The 11,477-nt window shown below is 52.6% G+C and overlaps 1 protein-coding gene across 7 annotated transcripts in view; it reads left to right on the top strand.

Moving 5' to 3' along the window:
* The window catches only part of TAFA3 (TAFA chemokine like family member 3), a 44,168-nt gene extending 33,420 nt beyond the window's left edge, over nt 1-10,748 (top strand). The window contains exons 4-8 of one of the 7 annotated variants that reach the window (XR_012642600.1): nt 2,235-2,384; nt 3,662-3,786; nt 5,876-6,088; nt 7,063-7,268; nt 8,764-10,748. Coding sequence is in view for 3 of the 7 variants with exons in the window: in XM_074977764.1 (XP_074833865.1) it covers nt 2,235-2,384; nt 3,662-3,786; nt 3,979-4,071 (368 nt within the window). In the remaining 4 variants the exon portion in view is untranslated. The other 6 variants (XR_012642599.1, XR_012642602.1, XR_012642601.1 and 3 more) reach the window with 6 other exon arrangements.
* Nucleotides 10,749-11,477: the final 729 nt, after the last annotated feature.

Genomic DNA, 11,477 nt, shown 5'->3' on the forward strand with positions numbered 1-11,477 from the left:
CTCATCCATTGTCTGGGAGCCCGAGCCTTGGCAAGGGACATTCCAGGTAACCTGCAGTGGGCTTTATCCATTTGTGTATTATTAGTGGCAGCAAAAAATGAGACTTTGAGAAGCACCATAGTGACGTGGGAGCCTGAGTCCCATATTCAGAAAAGCCTGAGGCACTTGGGAGCCACCAAGTCCCTGAAAGGCCGTGGCGTGCAGGCTCCCAGGTGTTGAAATTACTGTGGCAAGGGGGTCTTATGCGCCTCCATCCCAGAGCTGCTGTCTGCAGCCTGGTGGCAGAGCCCACAGAACAGGTTTCACCATTCAGTGTCACTCATGTTTCCCAGCAAACAATCTGCCTTATAAGAGAGGCTGTTTTCTCACTCAGTTACTAAATCAGCCTGAAATCAGCCGGGTACAGATGACACTGCAGAGCAGCTGACCTTCCTCTTGGGATTGCTGGGCTGTCCTTAGAAAGATCCCTGGCAGGAAGGGTGCTGGGTCTCCCAACAGAATAAAGAGCTACCTGTTTAAAATCTCCCCTTTACTGCATAGGTTTGTGCCTCATGCCAGGTCAAGCAGGCCTTTGTTCATTCAGAACCGGCTCTGCATGTGCACATCTCTGCATAAATTGCACGCTGGCACCTGGTGAAAGCTTAACAGCCGTAAGCCTGTTTCAGCCTGGCTCCCAGTCCTAGCCTCAGTTACGTGTGTTCCTGGTAGCACGTCGGGACGTCAGTGTCCAGCTCTGCGTTGGCTGCTTTCAGGCCTCATTAAGGAAGACCTGTCCTGCAGGGATCACTCACTCTCAGGTCACGGGATTAAAGTCTGACTAATTTGTCTTGTGGATGGGTGGGCCATTACCCCCTGTGATGCTAACTAACATCTGGACCAGAATCTCAGAGGAAATAAGCCAGTGCATTAGTTTTCCTTTGTTTTTAATATCTTAATGGTGGGTAAAGAGCAGGAGAACTACAGCCTCCCTTTCTGCTGAGCATGACGAAATTGCACTACTGCTACAGAGTGAAAGTAACCCAAGGTTTTCTCTCCCCCGACTGGACAGCTCCGGGGCCCTGAATGAACAGCCCTGGGGTTGGAGCCTCTGGGGCTGGCAGTGAAGGTGATGTTGTTTCAAGGTCTTGTCCCCTCTCTGTTGTCTGGCATCAGGCCTGGACTGCGCTTCCAGTTCCCTCACCACCTGGTTTTGGTATAGCCTTTCCCTCTGCCAGATATTGTGTGTGTGTGTGTGTGTGTGTGTGTGCAGCGCTGCAACCTACTGGTGGGTCAGGAGCTGGTGGACTGGGCCACACCAGTGTGCTTAGCTGCGTGGAGGCCTCGTTTAAGCTCCTGTATCAGCAGCACCTGGCCAGAGGCCCGTCTGCCATCAGGCACCGGCCCTGGAAACATGGCCCGGCTCACTCACAGCCAGAGGTGAAAGGACGCAGATGTGCTGCAGTGCACAGCTCCAGCCAGAGCTAACGGAGCTGCGGCATGAGCCAGCCAGGAGCTGGAGCAGAGCTGGCAGGGGCCTGGGTTGCAATAGGACAGCACCTGGCAGAAATGTAAGTTACTTTCCCTGCTCACAGCCACAGACTGGTGCATGACTGGATCAGAAAACACCCATCGGCCTGTGTGATGCTGGCTCTTCCCAGGCGGCCCTGGGAGTGGGCGAGCAGAGCACAGCAGCTGCCGAACTCCTGTCACACCTGCGCAGCTGCAGGGACAACGCTGGGAACTGGGAACTGAATGCACTGGAGCAGTGGGGGAGCCTGTGGCCGGACTGGGGCTGTGTGTACCTGTGTCCTCAGCATCTCTCTGGAGCCCAAGTGCGAGCGCCAGGGAGGGTGGCAGTGTGCTGGCATAACATGGTCTTGCTGAGTGCCCCAGCTTGTCAGCACTCAGCCCCTGGCCCCTGGACAGGGCGTAAGGACCTGACCGAGCGCCAGGCTGCCCTGCGGAGCCAACGGGACCCCTGCCTCTGGCTCAGGCAGAGCACTGAGGACAAGAGTGTGGAGGGCCTGTGACGATGCCCAGTAGAAAGGGCCCCCCAAGCCTGGCTCCCATCTGGTCTGTCTGTGCTGCTGCAGCACGTGGGGCTGGGTGGCTGCGTGCCGCGCTGCAGACTTGGCTCTTTCCAGCCTTTTCATTGCTCCGTGGGGGCTGGCGTTGGCTGGCGCCTGCTAAGCCGACGTCTGGGCCAGGGCCCTGGCTCCACGGCCTGGATCAGTGCAGCTCTTTGCTTCCCCCAGTGCACATAGAGCCTGGCACATGCGAAGTCATTGCTGCCCACCGGTGCTGCAATAAGAAGAAGATCGAGGAGCGCTCCCAGACGGTGAAATGCTCCTGCTTCCCGGGGCAGGTGGCAGGGACGACGCGCGCAGCACCTTCCTGCGTGGACGGTGAGTGCACGTGCTGGGGAGCTGGGGCAGGAATCCTGCATGCATGCCCAGCAGAGTGCAGGACGCCCGCTAGGGTCGGGACCTGGGCCGGGGGCTCCAACCGGGACAGAGTTCCTGCTCCGTTCCCAGCACTTCCCCTCCAGCGACCGCCACTCCTCCTGCTGCACTGCAGTGGCTCTGCTCTCGGCCCCGAGGGAAGGGAAGAGCTTGTTTCCAGATGCGGTGCACTGGCTGGATGTGTCTGGTGCTGGCTCCCGTGCCGAGCTGCTCCAGGCGGATGCTCAGGCAGCTCAGTGGTGGGCACTAACCTGGGGCCCGGTGGCAGCTCACAGTGGCAGGAGCATGCGCGTTGGGTGCTTGGTGCGAAGACTCCCTTTGATAGTAGTGGGCTGGGACTCCTTGCCCTGCCTGGTGCCTGTTGTGCCTTGTGCATGAGGCAGATACTAACAGCACTCTGTGCTTGCTGCTGTCCAACGGAGCAGCCTCTTCTGGGCCCTTCAGTGCTGGGGAGTCCTGCTGAGCAGCAGTGCGACCGGCCTGCCTGAGCACCCGGCAGAGGTGACTGGCCCCACGACGTTGGTGCTGGGCAGTGGGGGAACGGTGGCTGGGGAGCCGCAGTCTGGACGTGGTTCCCATCCCACGCAGGGTCTACAGTTCAGTTCACTGGCTCCAGGCCCCGCTGTACCCCAGCTCCCACCCTGGCGTGGGACAGTGCCAGTGATGCAATCAGCAGCAGGTGCCCTAGGCAGTGTCTCTTCTGCTCACTGCGCAGTGCTGCCGTGGAACTGTCCTGGGCCAGCCCGGCTGGGGGCTGCTCTCTGCTGAGGCCTGGCTGCAGGCGTGGGCGCCGAGCACTCATTTCCTAACCACAAGGCCGCTGAGCTCGGCCCAGGGTGGCAGCATGGGTGGAGTTAGATGGAACACGAGCAAACGGGGAGGCCAGGCGCTGGCGCAGCACTTCTCAGAAACCCCTTGTTGAGCATGGTCAGAGACCGCTGGCGTTGTTCCCCAAAGCTAAGGGAGGAAAACCCAGGTTCAGGGCTCATTTTGTCTCTGCCTTTTCTCCCCGTTCCCGCTGCTGGAGATGCTGTGGGGAGAGGGAAGAGGGAAGTCCCAGGGGTGCGAGTCAGCGCTGGTGAACCATCTCCAAGCTTTCCGTTACCCACCCGCCAGCTCACTCCCTGCTGCTCCCGCACTGGCCTGCCTCAACAGGAGCTCCCCCCACTGGCGCCGTGCCTCCCTCTGCTCTGGCCCTCACCTGCCCTCTCTCCTTTCAGCCTCCATAGTCCTTCAGAAGTGGTGGTGTCAAATGGAGCCGTGCCTAGACGGGGAGGAGTGTAAAGTGCTGCCGGACTTGTCTGGATGGAGCTGCAGCACTGGCAACAAAGTCAAGACGACCAAGGTACACGTGCTGGTCTGCTCTTCCAGGCCCTGCGTTTGCCGTAGACACCGAGGGAGCCAGCGGGGCACTGGCAGAACTGGGCTGGGGCTCAGGGCAGCGGGAGCTGGGAGGATTCACAGCTCAGAGCTGGACGTGCTGGTGGGAGGCGCCCCCCTCCTTCCCTTCAGCGCACATAGTCCTTTGTTTCTGCAGTCCACTGATGCCCCCCGTGGCACACGGGCAGGAAGAGAAGAGAACGTCCTTGCCTGGAGATTCTGCCCAGAGTCTTTCATGTTGGTATGGTAAAACCTGAGCTCCACCTGAGAGCGGGCCCCTGATGTGTCGCCCGCCGACCCAGTGTGGCAGACGGTAGCTGGGGTGGAGAGCTTACAGGCAGACACAGCGTGGGGCTGAAGCTGGGACACACAAGCCAAGCGAACAATGCAGTAGTGGCAAACGTCAGATCCGTGGCCAGGTGTCTGTCCTGGTGTGTTTTGTGAGGCGGTGAAACGACGCACCCAGGTAGAAGTGGTGGAGGGGCTCCCTGCGGGGGATAGCAGAGCAGCCCTGTGCTTTGGCTACCAAGTACCAGTTTGCAGTCTGTGCTAGCCTTGCAGGGAGGTGCTGGACTCCAGGCAGTTCTCTGGAGCAAAAGGCTCATCACAGCCTGCCTCTTGCCCCAGCAGCCTGCGTCTGGGAGGGCTTTCGGGGATGGCAGTGTTCCCCCGGTGGGAGCAGTCATCTGTGGCAGAGAGCGACATGATTATTATTTTCATGGCTTGCTGAATGCCCTGGAGAACAAGGTATAATTAAAATTTTATCAAACTCATTAGTAATTACATGTATGTCATGGTTAATCAGTTGCATAATTTTGTAATCATTGTTCATAGAGTTGAGGATAATTATTCTTTATGCTTTAGCTGTGCTCACCCGGCACCCCCTGCTGTAAAATCATCCTTCCGAAAAGCGGTGCCGGGATTTATTTATTCGGATTTTCCTCCACAAATGGCACATCCGTACTAAACCAGTTTTCTGAACGTCAGAGCAGTCTCCCCGGCACAGGCATCAAACGCTGATGAGCAATTGAGCTGGATTTCCAGACCAGTCTCCTTCCCCCATCCCCCTTTTACACTGCCCATTTAAATTTGTCCCCCCACCCCCCAGTCGGTGTCTGAATTAGGTGTGAGCGTAATGGCTCTGTGTCCTTGTAAGGGACAGGTCAGTTGTGAAGGGGGCTGGAGCTGCTGCAGTTCAGGTGCCCCCCCAGCAGCAGTGTTGGTGGTGGGCCAGGACACACAGCTGCGTCCCGTGCTCCTCCGAAGGTGCACTGTGCTTTCATCTGCCTTTCCCTTGGGCTAGCTGCAACCTGGAGATGGAGTGCAACATTTTCCAAAGCAACCAGTGTTTGTTGGTGTCCCGCTGGAGAGCACTTCAAGAGCCCTGGTTCATAAAGTCCTGGGCACCGCCCCCACCCTCCCCCCAGCATTAATCAAGAATAGCAAATGAGCGTATCACGACTGGAAGCAGCAGCCAACGCAGACTGTGCATCAGTAATCCACAGGGGGAAGTTTCCATCAAACATCTTGTTAAATAATCACAGTATTGACTATGTCTGTTCAGTCACCGTTCACGAGCAGGAAAAGCAGCCAAATGTGTTGGCTTGCTTGCTCACGACAGTTTGGCCATTTCCGTTAGCAGACAATCTCCAGACCAACTATTCTTCAGGAAGCTCATTTGATAAATAATTTCAATGACACCTAGACAAGAGGAGAGGGTGACATTGTCACAGTTTATCCCTGAATGTGAAGGGGAGAGATCATTACTCCAAAGAACTTAGCCACAAATTATTGTCTCAGCAGAGAGGGGATTTGCCTATTAAAACACTACAATTTACCCCTGCAAAATACACTGTCTTTAGTGCTGAGTGGTCAAAATTCGTGACACAGCCCCCCAAAATCAGGGCATTCTTTTAAAAATAGTAAGAATGAAAAATAATAATTGTTGGATTATTTTTATTTCCTATCTCATTTCTGAATATTTAAAGGGTTGTGTATTCCAGCTTTTCTGTGCAACTGGGAAAGGTAGAAACTGTTTTTTCTTTTTTAAACAGGTAAGAGCTAAGAGTTTCTCAGAATCACATGACTCCAGGAGCTGGGGTGTTATGTAAACATTAAATATCTCCAGACTCTTGAAAAAATTGCTGAATTTGGCAGCACTGAGAATATGTTGCCACCCCGTTGGAGAATAAGGCTCAAAGATGCAAGAGGCAGGCGGGAGAATCACAGGCGGGGTTGAGGGGGAAGCACTTGAAGAAGAGCTTTGTGTAAGTTTGAGGGCTTGACTCTCTCACCCATAGAAGTTGGTGCAATAAAAGGCATCCTCACCCTCTTGTTTCCAATGTTCTCTCTAATTTTTTTTCATCGGTGGGCAGAATATATTTTTCTTTATGCATCAAGGCATGTGTGGATGTTCAGCTCCAAGAGAAACACATGCTGCTGGTTGTGGGCACTCTGGTAATCAGTGGAGCAGACCTGAGTTTCTCCTGGCCAGCTGCCCAAGCATTCAGCTTACGGGGAGCTCTGCTTGTCTCTCTGATTTCTTTAGCTGTTCATGCATTTTCACTACTCAGCTGAGTCACCTTAAACCACTAGGCGCAGCTGGAAAATAGAGCTGGATGGGAATTGAATTGTCCATTTTGCTGGGAATTCCACAATTTCAAAAATATTTTTCAACGTTTTTTGTGAAAAATTTGTTTTTAAAAATTTCAGGTTGATCAAAACGTTTAGTTTGGGGAAACCAGAATCTTTTCAGGGGGATTTTGACCTTTGAAAACTTTGAATATGTTTATTGCCTAACAAGAGTGAACTTTGTTCTGAGTGTAATTTCAAAATGAAAAAACAGGCCTTTTAATTTTGAGAATGCCTAAACAGGACATTTTAACTTTCTCAAAATGAAGCATTTGGAGGTTTTTTCTAAATTCAATTTTGTCAAAATCTTCACATTTTTAGAAACATTTTGATTGAAACAAAAAGGGCAGTTTTCCTCAAAAATTGTTTTGATGACTAATTTCTGAACAGTTCTGCTGGTAAACTCACTTTCTCGTCCTTCCTTTCTCTGTCACTTAAACTAGCGCCCCTGCTCCTTTCTGTTCTCCCTGTTCCTCTTTTAAGAGTTGGCTTTATCTGCTACATTCTTAGCAGCTGGGTGGTGGAGTAATAAGCACATTTCTTCTCCTTACCTGTGGGTCTGTGCTGTGCACAAATGACCCTCTTTTGTTTTGGTTTTTAATGCTTCCAGTCTGATCCTCCGGCCATTCTGCAATGGATTCGCTGACTGACTGCTTTGTGCTGAAGGTGCCTGATACTTGGCATGCACAAGCAGCCAGGGATGGAATTTGAACAGCAATATTTCAGACACATCTACACCTCTGATGGGTGCCTTGAGAGAAATCGTGAGTCCTGCTGTGAAATCCGTAAGAAGGGACATTGTAATGGATAAATAGGGTATGAACATCCGAAGACTGTGAAACGATCCACAGCTGTCGGTATAACCCAACATTTAAAAGCCTGGCAGACACTTTTCAGTGTGGTTTCCGTGGAGAATTTACAGTACGCAGCACATGCTGTATCAGAGAAGACTATGCTTTGGGAACTAATTAGATCATTACCTGCCTGGCTTATAAATCCTTCCCCGAGGTTTTGTAAACTTATTTCTCTCTTTCCGAACTATACGTACTTGCTGACACACACTCACGCACCTGCAGCCCGGCGAAGGGATTTCTGCAGGCTAAAGCTTCTTTTCCAGACTGCGTGATGCAAGAGATGCATTTAGATGTTCATTCTCTTACCACCAACAGGAACTGAATGGGCTTCCTGCCATTCCTGTTCAGTGGAGGGCTGTTACCTCTTGGTTACCGCTGGGAAACTGAGGCACAAAGAGGGGAAGTGATTCACCCACAGTCACGCTCTGAGTTAGAGCCACACATAGAAGTCAGGAGCATTAAGCCCCGGTCCCTGCTACGACCACTTGACAGCACTCTTGCTGCAGAGGGACTTTAATGATCTACTAGTTCAGTGCAGTGCAGTGAGCCTGATTCTGCTCTTACACTGGCTTTTCACCAGTGTAAGTGTCATCGTTATCGGAGAAAAGTGCAGTGCATGCCAATGTAAATCGGGAGTGACTCCACTGCTGTTAGTGGATCGACTTCCCCATTGCCCTGTCCCTTGTGTTGTCAATGAAATCTTTGCTGAGTGAGAGCAGAAGGGGGCTGAGACCCTGGTGGTATGACCTGGGGGAGGTTCAGGTACCACACGTGAGGTATGAATGTTCCCTGAGTTACGCCCCAATGGCTGTACCAGCTGTAGCAGGAATACAGGGCGGAGGGCAGGAGCCCCTCCCATTGCGAACATGCCGTGTACTGGGTGTGGGCCCTGACACCAGCGTGTGCAATCAGAATGATAGTGTTTAACCTCCTGTGCCCCAGGGTCAGTGGCCACACTAGGCAGTGGAGAATCAGGCCCTATGGAAATAGAGGTGGAACTGCCCTGGGAAAATCCCTCTGTCATTTTTCCCACAGGCAGTGACCCCAGCTGTTTGCCACATAGGTTTTAAGTTTGTTTCCTTCTTACAACACCCAGGCTGCCGATCTGACATGGCCCAGAATCCAGATTATTTTTTGTAGCGCGGAAGAGGGAAGGACCAGGCTCGCCTTTTGCTGGGTGTTGTATATACCCTGAGCAATAAGGTGCAAAAGCTGTCTAAGAATCGGAGACCTCAGGTGGCCACAGACAGGCAGGCACAAAGAAACAATGGAATATGGTCTTGCTTTCTTCCAGATCCCTGCTCAGTGGTCTCCCTTGAGCGATGCAGGAAGCAACTGAAAGTTAGTCGGTCTGGAAAACAATGTGTTCCCTTAGGGTTTAGGAGAAGATCCCACTCTAAGCTCACCGGTCAATAGCTTGTCAGACTTTGCTCTGATATGTGCTTCCTTTTTCACAGGTCACCCGATAGCTGCTGTGGGACTCTTTCCCAAGGGTTTGTCCGACTGCTGTCTGTGTTGCCGTGGCCAGCACCGTGAAATGGTACAATGTCATTTTCCTGCAGCTGCGGGAAGCTCCTGTCGAGTTCAGCCACGCTGCCTGCAGGACTTTGTGGTGGCAGCAGGCACACGGTGGCGGTGGGGTCGGATGGCCAGCCTTCGGAGCACTTTATTGTTCTGACTGCAGTGCATCTCACCGCAGAACCGGGCTTGCTCCTTGGAGCAGCACTGAGGATTACAGGCAAGGTGACGGACACACCACTCTGTCCTGGAGTACCAGGAATCCTCCCCTCTTCTGGAAGTGACACACCATGCCAGCCACTGGTCTAAGGCTACCACTGAGGGATTGCAGCAGCCATTGCTACTGAGGCTATAGTAATTGGTTCTGAATGCAGCTGCAAGATGCCCTTTCTTCTGTATTTTCCCCACTGCATCAGCAATGCACATGCCGAGAAATTATTGAGTCACATTGGATTGGCTGAAATTGCAAGGAGAAAAAATGGCATCCTTTTTTCCTGCTGCACATTCAGATAGAATAAAATAATTTCCAGAAAACCCTATTTTCCCCGAAGATCTGGATTAGGTGTCATTGTCAGGCTTCCAGAAATCAACACCCATCCAAAATGTTCCCCATCTTTTTTTTTTTTTTTAAGATGAAGACAGGTTTCCAGGAAGAGTTTCTGCAGACAAGGGTCAGATTCAGATCTATCTTCCATAGGCACAAAACTGGAGAAACTCCACTGAAGTCAGTGGAGTTCCTCTCTGTGTGTTGTAGAGAAATTGAGATCAGAATCTGTCCGACTGTATATCAGAAATGATGCTGCAGAGAAACATCTGACGCATTGCTGAAGACACCTGCCATGAGACACTGCATGGGCCAGATTTTCCTTGCTCATTAATTGCACTCATCAGGCTGCTAGCTCCATATCTGATCTCTGGGATCCAAGTCACAGGAATCAAATTACTGCTTCTGTTTGCAAATGCATTTCACAGTAATGGGTGTGGGGGCAGTTTCTCTCTGTTGTCTGTTGTGCCTAGTGCAGTTTAAATTGTTGTCCAGAGAGAGCCGGAGACAACTTGGCTCCATTAGTTCGAAAGAGGGGGAAACCTCCCAGGCTCCTGTCATAGGCTCAGATGCCTGTCCAGGACAAACTGTCCTTCCAATTTTGTTATAAAATGTTGGAGGGGGGAGCGCCATCCAGCCCCTTTCTCCCTGCTGCAAACAATCACAAGGAAAAACACTGTGCTCTGGGGAAGCCCCCGCCCCACACGAGTCGGTGGCGAAAGTGCCATTGGAGTGAGAGGAACAGGACTGGGCTTTGGGCTCCCAGGGGAAAATTGCAGTGGTGCGTAACTCCCCCGTCTTACTCCTTTGGGAGCCCCAGCACCAATCAGCACAAAAGCCTGTTGCACAAGTTGATTTGTGGGGAAAGGGAATAGTTAGAACCTATTAAATTGGCCCTGAATCCACAGGGCACTAGTGGTGAAAACAGCAGAGGCCTTCTCCTTGGAAACCTTGTCAGTCAGCTCCAGCCCCAGCTCCAGCCCAGCTGCGTTACACCACTAACTGTTGGTCCCATGATGGCTCTGTTGACTCAGGGAGGCCTGTGGGTTTAACCTGTGGCAGTGAAAGCCGCGGTATGATGATTGGTTACCTCCAGTGCAAAGTGTAGCCCCGCATGAACCTCCGACTGACACTGAGCCCAGGGTGGAGGTGACGTGATTCTGGGAACCACAGGAGGGAGTGATGTGGGGAGATCCTGGCAAACAGCTGCACATGCCAAGCGCAGCCTTGCTCATGCTGTTTTGCAGTCGCCTGGTGTCTGAGACAACTGCACAAGCTGCCGGAGTTGTTTTTGGCACGTTTTAGTAGCAGGGCAGGTAATCCCTGCCCCGGCCGTGCTGTACATACCAGACTGTGAAATATTAAATTAATGTTAATCTCGGCAAAGGTTCTGTTTGTTTTTGGCAGGGGAATAAAAAGGAGCTGGAGGCTGCAGAGTGTGTTTCACAGTGGCCCTGGAGCAGTGAGGGTCTGCTTTGTGAGGCCTCTCTTCAGGGCTATCTCCTACTGCCGTAGCAGTGGCTGCTTCAGAATGGATGTGGCTCTTGTCAGTAGGATCCTAAGCAGATAAGCTATCAAAGCTTAGTTCCAAACCCTTCCTTCCTGGCGCTGGTGGGGCGGCTCCCAGGAAAGCGCATTGCTGGTGTAGTGGAATGGCAGGCAGCCATGTCCCCTGGAAATTCCATCCATCAGGTCCCCGGGAAGTTGGTGCAGTTGGTCCAGAGGGGAAGGCTCCCTGCTCCCCGCAGGGCCAGAGAGCATCATCAGAGGTGTGTGCCTCTGCAGGGAGGTGAAGATGCTTAGTCAGGAGGCCCTGGCACCTGTAGTAGAGTAAGTGGGGACTTGAGTGGCGGGTCGTGGGAGAGGCTTGGGGGAGGTCAGGGAGTCGGAGGAGAAATGAGTAAGCGCCCTCACTTTGCAGAACACACCTTCCTCACCTCTGCTAATTCTCTGACCTAAAACCCATGCTTGGCCTCCCTCCCTGTACCGTCTCTCCCAGCCCAGGCAGGGTGAGCGCCCGGAGCGGAAAGAACCGTTCTGAGTCTCTGTTCCGCTTGGAAAATGCGCCCCAGGCTTTCTGAGGTGATAATCTTGTGGACAAGACTGGAG

This window comes from Carettochelys insculpta, chromosome 26 (assembly GCF_033958435.1).
Source record: "Carettochelys insculpta isolate YL-2023 chromosome 26, ASM3395843v1, whole genome shotgun sequence".
Classification (NCBI taxonomy): domain Eukaryota; kingdom Metazoa; phylum Chordata; order Testudines; family Carettochelyidae; genus Carettochelys; species Carettochelys insculpta.